Below are 10320 nucleotides of genomic sequence, written 5' to 3' on the forward strand. Positions count from 1 at the left end.
CCCTCCCCCTTGCCCGCCTGCCCCCCTCCTCCAGGGGGCCTGTGGCTTCCTGTCCCCTCCTGTCCACTGCTGTAGGTCCCTGGAGGCCTGGCCTCACCTGCCCCTGCCAGGACCCTTCCCACCTTAGGGCAGTTCCCTTCTTCCCTGTCACAACTGGTGTCCCCTCTCGCTGACCCCCCCCAACCCTTTATTCTTTTACATTTCTTTCTTTGATGTAGGGGAGGGAGAGGGAGGAGGGACAGAGGGAGGGAGGAGGGAGGAGGGAGGACCGCCCCACTACCCAGTGGCCAGGCTGAGGGTGCCCAGTGCAGGGGCTGTGTACGGTGGCCTGCCAATGGCACCGGAGGATGCAGTCTGCCAGGTGCTCACCCTCCTCGCCCTGCATCTCTGGGTTTGGTGGCAGCAGGTCTGGCGTGACGGCGCGAGGGGTGACCTTTCATCTCTGTCCCTAGACTACGTGTTTCCAGACCTGACTGAGAAGGCGGGGTCCGTGGAGGACAGCACCCAGACCCAGGGGCTGCCAGGCCTGCCCTCGCCCCTGCCCAAGCTGAGCCTGGTGGAGCCTCCCTGGCACGTGGCTCCAGATGCAGAGGAGGAGGAGGAGCTGCTCCCAGTGAACGGGCCCCCTGAGGAGGCCGAGACGCAAGCCCAGGCCTTGGGGCCCCCCAGCAGCAGTGCGGCGCCCGGGGGCACAGGATACAGGCCAGAAGACACGGGGGACCGAGCCTCATCGGGGCTAGAAGTGGAGAGCGGCCTGGAGCCTGGCCCACCGCCGCCCATGGTCAGCCCTCGAGCAGAGACCACGGGGGGTCGTGAGGCAGGCAGCACCGTGCTGCCGGCAACAGGACTCGGGGTCACCCTCATGGCTCCCCAGGAAGCTAGCAAGGGGCCTGCTATGGGGACAGCCAGCGAGCAAGGGGACACGTCACCCTCAGCTCCAGGGCAGCCTAAGACCATGAGTGAGGACCATCTAGACCCCAGGACCCCAGCCTCTCAGCCTGAGGCCGCGGGGGAGGACCGTCTGGACCCTAGGACCCCAACCTCTCTCCCGCTGGGTCCCCGAGGGGCAGAACCAACACCTTCCTCAGCTGCCTCGGGGCAGGAACAGCTTGGGCAGCAGCCGGAGGAGGGGCCGGCGGCCGAAGCCCAGTCCAGGACGCCCTGGGACTCAACTCAGGTAGAGTGGCCGGCCACGGGCCTCACATCCGCCTCTCTGGGGGGACTGGCAGTGGGCACTCTGCTGTCCTCGTGTGCAGACACCTTGGGGAGACGTGCCCGCCTTGTTCAGGGGTTGCCTCCATCCCGGGCCTTCTCCAAGCTCATCATAGCAGGAGGGCAGGGGTGCGGGCTGTGCCCGTCCAGCCATTTCTGCCCTGCCAGCCCCCACACACATACTCGTGCAAACATGCACACACACTCGTGCACGGTCTGCTCACACCCCGATGGGAAGGAAGGCGTCCCGGCGGCCAGCCTGTGTGTCTGACCACGAGCCCTGAGCAAGCTGGTGTGGGGCCCCCAGCCTGGAGCCCTGCAGCCTGGCCCCATCACACAGCCACCCGCTTCCTGGGCGTCACGCCTGGTGGTCACCCCGGGACGGTCCCTGCCGGGAGGACATTGAAGCCGTGGCCCTGGAGAGGGGGCAGACTCCATGTCTGGCCATCCTGCCTCTCAGGACCCGGTGCTCCCGCCGGCCACCACCTGTGCCTCAAGTCACCCCCGTCCCGCCTACAGGTGATCTGCAAGGACTGGAGCAACCTGGCCGGGAAGAATTACGTCATCCTGAACATGACCGAGAACGTGGATTGCGTGAGTGTTTGCTGGGCTCGGGCACAGTGGCGGGCGAGGGCAGAAGCCTGGTCCGTGGTCGGGGCCCCGGGTAAGAGCCGGCGTGCAGCAGGCTTGGGAGACAGCGTGTCCACGGTTCGCGTCTCAAGGGCTCGCGCTTCCTCCCCCAGGCTCTTGACGAGCAGGTACCTTATCTCACCAGCGAGACTGAGACGTGTCTCAGCAACTTTTCCCAGGGCTTCCACCATGCAGCCATTGAGCCCTGTGCTTTGGGAGCCGGGTCCCACATGGCTGGTCACGACCCCGGAGGCTTGGGAAACCACGCTGGGCCTGTGTGCACACGTGCCAGGATCCCGACAGTGTGGAAAAGGAAAACCACTGTGGTGTGGCCAGTCTCACGTGGCCCTCTGCATTTAAAAAGGCCGTTTCCTCCCTCATCAGTCGGGCCTCGGTGCATCACGGAACCTCTGCTCCCAGGCCCGTGTGCCTGCCGTGTGCTTGGCCGGGCAGGCGGTGTCAGGGAGCTGGCCAGGAACTCTGTGCCAGCTGCCAGGGCTGCTGCTCGGACAGTCTGCCTGCGCTCGCATGCGGGAGTCGGGAGCCATACCTGCTCGGGCAGTCTGCCTGCGCTCACATGCGGGAGCCGCACCTGTTCTTGTTCAAGTTTAAAACCCGTTTCTTCCATGAGAGGGGCCAGCAAGAGCTAGAAGGTCCCCAGTGTGCTCGCGCCTGGCCGTCCTCACCAGCTCACGTGTGCCCGACCCTGGGGTGTCCTGTAAGGCCCAGCGCTGGGCGGTGCCCGCCACCCACATGGGCCCTTCCAAGGTGATGGGGCCTGTCCTGCCAGTGAGACTTGCGGGCTGCCCGTGTTCCGAGTCGGCTGCGGGGAGAGGGCTGGTGCCTCATGCTCCATTATGTGTGTAAACTCCCCCGCTGCCCCACGTGAGTGTGTAACGCACGCGCACAGGCATGCCTCCTGTTGGCTGGGTCAGAGCCCGCCTCGCCCCTTCAGACGGGAAGCGTCCGGTCTCGTGTGAGGGAAGGGACGCCCCTGCCGGCCGTGGGGCCCAGTGCTCCCTGAAGCAGACACCCACCCAGCCCGTTCTCCACGCCCCTCCCAGAGGTTTCGCCATTGGGGCGTGTGCACCTGCCAGAGAGAGAGTGGGAAAGGGGAACCCCCAGGGGGACGGCCATGCCACAGTCCCTTCATCCTCCCCTTGGGATCTTGGACACGCACATGCTTCCACATTTTTCAAGCTGCTGAGTCAGGGACCCAAGCCGCAGAGTGGGCCATGTGGAGTCCAGCACCTTCCCTGCCCTGCCCTGGACGTGGCGTCGTGCCCGTCCCCACACCTCGGGCTGCACACTGCCTGCCCCTCGCTTTGCGCCAGCGGGCCCAGCTCGGCTCCGGAGCTGCCGAGTCAGGAATTGTTGCATGCACAGCTGCTCCCGCTGCCCACGCATCACCCCTGGCCCTCACATCGCCGTTCAGGTTTGTCTAACTCGGCCCCCGTTCTGTGGGCTCAGGAGAGCAGAGGTGTGCATGTCCGACGGGACGGCCCCCGCGGCATCAGAAAGTCGTGGGTTTAGCGCGACTCACGTGTCTTCAGCCATGGAGCTTGTTACTCTTTCCTCTTTATTCGTGATGGTGTGTGCACACGCACGTGCAAGAGAGCACCCCGAAGGGTCTGGTCACGCCGTGGTCTCCTCTGGTCCCCAGCCCTTCGAACCCTGGGCGGTCGTGGACTCGCCTGGTGTGTTTTGGGCTGAACAGGCTAGTGGGATCCAACTCTGCTTTTAAAAGAAAAAAGTTGTAAGTTTGCCATAGGGTGCACTCGCTGGAGGGACAGAGAACAAGGACAGAGTGGAAACCGTCCTCCTGGGGTGGCCACCCACAGTCCCATCTCCATCCTGCCTCGGGATTTGGGTGCACACGGGCAGATCCTGTCCACGGGGTTTGGAGTGCAGCAGATCTGAAACTGACCACGCAGCTGATGTGGGACCCCGCGTGGTCGCCACCCCACCCTGCTGGCCCGGCCACCTTATCCTTTCCGACGTGAAAACCCCATGTCTTCAGCCGTGACCTCTTCGGTCAGCTCTGGGCCCTCCCGTAGCTGGTCGGTTCTGAGTCTTCTCGGTCTCCGGAGGAGGCTGCCAGGCCCGGGGCCCACGTCTCTCCAAGTGCTCTTGCCCCTCCGACTGGGACGCGGTCATCGGAGACCACGACACCGGCGCCCGGGCTGCCGGGTCCCGTGTGCCCGTGGCAGTCGAAAGCTCACGTCCATTTCCGGACAGCTCAGACATTAAAATGCCTTCGCTGTTCTCCCCGCTTGTCTTCTCATTCTCAGTTCTTGCTGTTCACGCCCCGAGTCGCCCTTTACGTAGGCTCCGTCGCAGAGAGCAGCCCGCAGCCCATCTGCCCTCCAGCTGTCCTCACCGCTGGGACACCCAGTCTGCAGAACTTCTCCTTTCCCCACGGGGGCCTTCCCCACGAGACCGCAGCCCGCCCAGCCGCCCCTCAGCCTCCCGCCTGCTGGTCTCGGGCCCCCGGAGTCACTCGTCCGCTCAGCACGGCGTGCCCGAGGTCCACCCGTGTCATGGCCCAGGCCACACCCACCTCCCCTGGTGAGGAAGGGAGACGTTCCACGGTGCATTACAGATGTGCTCTGTTGGCCCTCCGTCTGCCACGGACGTGGCTGCTCCCACCACAGGCTGCATCTCTTCGAAGCCCTTTTCTATTCTCGGGGTGTGTACCCAGCGGCGGACGGCTGCCCTCTGTCATTGGCTTCTCCGGGGAGCCCTTGCCTGGTCCCACCCACGGTGGCCGAGAGAGCCCAGGTCCCAGCCTTGCCAGCACTGTGCCCCTCTGGCGGGTAGCGGCGCCCCCAACACGCGGGATGGCTCTTCCTCTCTGTAGTTGCAGAGATTCCCGAACAGCGTGGTCACACGGCAGTCCCTCTCTCCATCCCACAGGGACTTGGGGCATGCATGGGCACTGGCGTGTTATTCAAGCCACCGCAGCTGGGATTCGAGCTGCGCTCAGCCATGTGGGACCCAGCCTGGGATGCACAGGCGCTCCGGGCCAGCCCCGTGGCTTGGGCTGGCTTCTCCCTGCAGTCGAGAGCTGCCTGTGGGTGCCCACGGTCGACAGTAACTCAGCACCATGAACCCGTGTTAGGGTCCCGGTGCACACGCCATCATTCCTTCTGCCACCAGCCCTGCCTGGCCTGCGCCCTGCGAGGTTAGCGCCCCCTTCACTCATGGGCACGCGCCCCTTTCTCGCTCACGGGGACGCCCCTCTCTCTCACGGGGCGGGCCTCTCTCTCTCTCATAGGGACGCCCCTCTCTCTCACGGGCACGCGCCCCTTTCTCGCTCACGGGGACGCCCCTCTCTCTCACGGGGACGCGCCTCTGTCGCTCAAGAGGACGCGCCTTTCGGACGAGTGCATGCAGACCCCCGTGTCTTTCTGCCAGCGTCACGTTTGCATTTTTTCAAACCACTGGCCACGTTCAGGCCACGTTCCCTCTTGCCCCCGTCCCGTCCAGCTTCACATCCTCAGAACAAGAATGTTCTCTCCGATAACCAGGACAAGCTACCGACGGCAGGAGGGCCGTGCTGCTCTGGCCAGGGGCCCAGTGTCCCCAGGGCACTCTGCCCGCAGTCCGGGGTCTGGTCTGTGCCCGCCTCACTCGGTCGCCCTGTCCCCTCTTCTCCAATCTGGAGGCGCCTCTCCATGTTCCCTCATGGGCACGGCCTCGACACGAGTGGCAAGTGGGGGTCACGTGTGACATTGGGGGCTGTACATGCACCTGCAGACAGGACCGGGGACGGCTCTCGGCCGACTGCGGCTCCAACCTGGCCCCAGGATGCAGGAAGGGAAGGGGGCCCAGTGGCAAGACGGGTTTCACTCGCGATGTCAGGTGAACACAACACAGGAAACCGGGGAAAGTTGGTAAAACCCCAGAGGGTGGGCCAGCCCAGCCGTTGGCTGGTGGTGAAGGCTGGATCCCACGTGGCTGGCTGTCAGTTCAAGTCCCGGACCTGCGTCTTTTAAAACACGTCAGGCACATGTGTGTGCATGCCCAGAATGTGCACACCCTCCAGCAAATGAACAGCCCAGGAGGGAGGTGGGGTGAGGTCGTCCGTCAGGGGGCTGGTTTCCGAACTCGGAAGGGAGACCATCCATAGAGACGCGGGCTCAGCCTTTTCCCAGCAGGTGGGGAGCAGCCCTCGGCCAGCACGGGAGGTGCCGGGGGACGCGGGTGTGCGGTCTGGGTGGTCGGGCCCACAGCAGTGGGCACCTTCGTGCCGCGGTGCTGGCGCACATGCACAACTCCCCATGGCACGGCGTGTCGGGCTGTGTGCCCGGGCTGGCCACTTCTCTGAGGGGCTGTCCCTTAATGAGAGGCCTTTGGAGTCCAGGATCGGGGGCCAGGTGTGCTCGCCGCCCTGGTGTCCTCCAGGCCTCTCAGGGGAGAGACCTCATTTCCACGTGTAGACGCAGGTGTGAGCAATACACGGCACACGCGCACACATACACAACACGTGCACACGTCCGCAGAGGGCCTCAGAAAGTTTGTGGAAAATTCTTACGAAAACCCGTGCGTGGGTTGGAAACTTTCGGAACCAAATTAAGCCTCGAACTTTAATCCGTTTTTCATGAGCTTTCAGAAGACCCTCACACACCCACATCCACACGCACACCCACACACACACCCCCACACCCACTACCCACACCCCTACCCCTCACACACCCACATCCACACGCACACCCACACACACAGACACACCCACACACACGGACACACTCACACCCACTACCCACACCCCTACCCCTCACACACCCACATCCACACGCACACCCACAGACACATCCACATCCCCTACAGACACACCCACACACACACCCCGACCCTTCACACACCCACACCTACAGCACACACAGACACACCCACACCCCTACCCCTCACACACCCACATCCACATGCACACCCCACACCCACACACATCCCCACACACGGACACACCCACACACATCCCCACACCCACACCCACACACAGAGACACCCACACCCCTACCCCTCACACACCCACACCCCACATCCCACACCCAGAGACACACCCACACACATAGACACACACCCACACCCCTACCCCTCACACACCCCCTCACACCCACACCCCACACCCAGAGACACACCCATACAAATAGACCCACACCCCTGCACCACACCAAGACACACACATACACACACCCCTACCCCTCACACCTACACGCCCCACACACAGACAAACCCACACACACACCCCACCCCACCCCCACCCACCCCACAACCCCATGCAGACACACCCACATACACACACAGACACACCCCTACACCCACCCCACAACTCCACCACAGACACACCCACATACACACACGCACACTCTCCCTGGGACGGCAAGGTCTCAGGGAGAAAGGGCGGACCTGAGGTTTGGGCAGAGTCCTCTGGCCAGAGCCGGAGCGTCCCCTCCCTGACTCTCAACCTCCTCATCTCTGTGACCTGAAGACCAGGAGGCCTGGGACGTGGGGTTAAAGGTACCTGTCTGTCATGGGGCAAAAGCCCCTTGGGGTCCACACACACTCCACCACCTGGCCCAGTGCTTCTGAGCACGCCTCGAGGTGTGCAGACCCTCTCAGAATTGATCTCCCGGTAGGGGCTTGGCCGGGAGACCGCTGCCCAGGACGGGACAGGCTGTGCACGAGGCCTCGGGGCCAGTGCCCGCCCAGCACCCGTGCACGAGACAGCAGTCCCGGGCCAGGCTCTCCCAGCTGCCCTGAGCCTGTCCCTGCCATGTGCTGTGGGAGTGGAACAGGTCAGCACTTACCTGGTGGCCCTTAGGTGGGCATGACAACCAGGGACAAAGGAGCAGGCCACTGCAGCCCAGCGCCCCTGACAGCCCTGGGCCTTGGCTCATAGCAGGTGCCCAGGAGGGGCTGGGCTGCTGAGAGGGCCTGGGGGGTGCCCTGGAGGCTGGGTCCGGGCGGCAGCCGGAGGGAGCAGGGGTGGTCCCCATGGTGGGGCAGGGCAGGGCAGGGCAGGATGGGGCAGGCCGTGGTGGAGGGCCTGCCAAGCTCCCTGAAGGCGCTGACCCACTGTTAGATAAACAATCACCCAGGCACAAGCAAAGCTCCTACCCGGCCCCATTCGTGCCCCGGCCTGGGGTGCAGCTGTCCCCTCTGGCTTTGGGCAGTGTGTCTGCAGTGACAGCCTGGGTCCCAGCTGCCTGCCTCCGCCCCATGCCTCCCGGCACGCCCACCCCAACCCTCCAGCCCTCGCCCACACACTCACCGGCATCCTGTGCCCACCCCTCGTCCCTTCCTCTTCCCAGCTGGAGGGGGGAGGGAGGCCGGGGCTCACTGGTGCTCTCTGGTGGCAGGAGGTGTTCCGGCAGCACCGGGGGCTGAGGCTGCTGGCCCTGGTGGAAGAGGTGCTTCCGCGCCACGGCCACGGCCCCCTTGGGGCCTGGCGCATCTCCCTGAGCAAGCCCAGCGACAAGGAGCGGCACCTTCTCATGACACTGGTGGGCGAGCAGGGTGAGCTGCAGGCGGCCGGCGAGGCAGGGCTCCCGGGCAGAGGGCGCTGGTCCTGGGTTCAGGGCTAAGCTGGGCTTCGGGGAGGAGCGGGAGGTGGCAGGGAGCGGGTGTGCAGAGTGCAGGCTGAGCCGGGCCCTGCGCACAGGCCCGGCCAGGACAGACTGACCCGGAGACCCCGGGGCAGCGCAGGCCTGGCCAGGCTGTGTGGCTGACTCCGGTGTCCCCACAGGAGTGGTGCCCACGCAAGATGTCCTGTCCATGCTCGGTGACATCCGCCGACGTCTGGCGGAGGTAAGAGCCTGGCCTCGGCCCCACCCAGCACCCACGGTCCTGACGGTGCAGCCCCACATGAGGCAAGGCACTCAGACCCGGGAAGGGATGCCCTACCCCCTGTGCAGTGTGTCCAGCCAGCTCAAGGGGCCTCAGGGGGTGGGCAGCAGGGGACTGCGGCAGGACAGGCAACAGGGAAGACATGGTGGGCTGGAGAGCCCGAGGGTGCCAAGGGAGGGGACGCTGTGTCACCAGCAGCACCCCCGGGAGTCTGCGGTGGTACCCGGGACTGTCCTCGGAGCCCAACCCTGCCCTCGCTGCCCCTCCCAGGCTCCATGGAGCTGACAGAGGGCAGGCGTCCCGGCCACTGTCCCCCCTGCGAGGGGAGGGCGGGCTCCGTGGTGGTGCTGGGAGCTTGTCATGCCCACTAGTACCACGCAGGGTCCCAGCCCTCAAGGCCACTGCGGGGCTGTGCTGCTTAGGGAAGGTGCCCTCCTGAGCTCACAGGTGCCCGCCTACGAGAGCCGACGCAGAGGTTAGGAGCCCACACAGCTGACCCCGTAGCAGTGCAGCCAGGCCTCTCCCCACGTCTGGGGGAGCCCAGGGCCTTTCTAGTTTTGTTTTGTTTTTCCTTTTAGCCAGAAGGCGTGTGCCCCCCTCAGAGATGGGGGTGTGTGGAGAGCATGGGCAGCCACACCGTGGCCCTGCCTGCTGTTGGACCGGGGCCTGTGACACGTGCCCAGCAGGTCTCAGGGCACTGGCCCACCTGGTGGGATCTGGTTCCCCTGCACCGGGCCAGGGATTCCAGGGCCGGTCCAGTTCTAAAACTGCAGGTTCCTGAGCCCTGGGGGAGGGGCTGGCTCTGCCTTCCGCAGCCCTGCCAGGGTCGGGACCTCAGGGCACACGGCTCAGGCCAGGGGGGCAGAAAGTGCTGGGCCTTCCCAGGTGCCCCGGCGCTGCTCCGCGAGGAAAGGCTTCCAGAGCTTAAAACCCAGGGCCGGTTCCAGAAACGTGGGACGCACGGGCAATGTAGGGACCCCTGCAGAGCCGCACGCCCAGCCCGCCAGGCCCAGGCCTCAGGCCCGCCTGAGAGGCCACGCTGGGAGGCGGTTGCCGGCCCTGGGATCACAGGCCCCATGGCCAGCACACCTTGCACGGTGTGGGCTGCAGGGCTGCCAGGTGGCGCGTGTGGGAGGGCCACCTGCCCTGGTCTCTCTTTCAGGGCAGGGACGGGGAGGGCTGTCTGGCCACCAGGGCCGGCCTCGCCCAGGGGTGCTCAGACTGGCAGGCAGAAGCATGGTGGGGCCACAGAGGCTGGCACCCAGGACTGGGGAGAGGCTGGGGCTGTCCTGGGTGCAGCCGAGCGGTGTCCCCAGGCCCCGCCCTCCCCCAGATCGGCATCCAGAGCTACTCCACGGCCAGCAGCTGCCAGGCGCGGGCCAGCCAGGCACGCAGCGACTACGGGACACTGTTCGTGGTGCTGGTGGTCATCGGTGCCGTGTGCGTCGTCATCATCGCGCTGGGCCTGCTCTACAACTGCTGGCAGCGCCGGCTGCCCACGCTCAAGCACGTGGTGAGCTCAGGCCCAGGGGCTCGCTGCCGGCCGTTTCTCGAGAGCAAGGGGGCAGGGCCCTGGTGTTACCCCAGTTCCCACTCCCGGGCCTGCGGGGCTCTGGGTCGGGCGGC

At 65.5% G+C, this 10320-nt stretch overlaps 1 protein-coding gene across 1 annotated transcript in view; it reads left to right on the forward strand.

Moving 5' to 3' along the window:
* The window catches only part of PODXL2 (podocalyxin like 2), a gene marked incomplete at its 3' end in the record, with an annotated part of 14598 nt that extends 4283 nt beyond the window's left edge, over positions 1–10315 (forward strand). The window contains exons 2-6 of the mRNA XM_006169830.3: positions 453–1177; positions 1732–1806; positions 8208–8364; positions 8594–8655; positions 10028–10315. Of these exons, the coding sequence (XP_006169892.3) occupies positions 453–1177; positions 1732–1806; positions 8208–8364; positions 8594–8655; positions 10028–10315 (1307 nt within the window). The remainder of the gene's footprint in view (positions 1–452; positions 1178–1731; positions 1807–8207; positions 8365–8593; positions 8656–10027) is intronic.
* Between the last annotated feature and the right edge of the window lie 5 nt (positions 10316–10320).

Source organism: Tupaia chinensis, unplaced genomic scaffold (assembly GCF_000334495.1).
Source record: "Tupaia chinensis unplaced genomic scaffold, TupChi_1.0 Scaffold147500_2, whole genome shotgun sequence".
In the NCBI taxonomy this organism is placed as follows: Eukaryota; Metazoa; Chordata; class Mammalia; order Scandentia; family Tupaiidae; genus Tupaia; species Tupaia belangeri.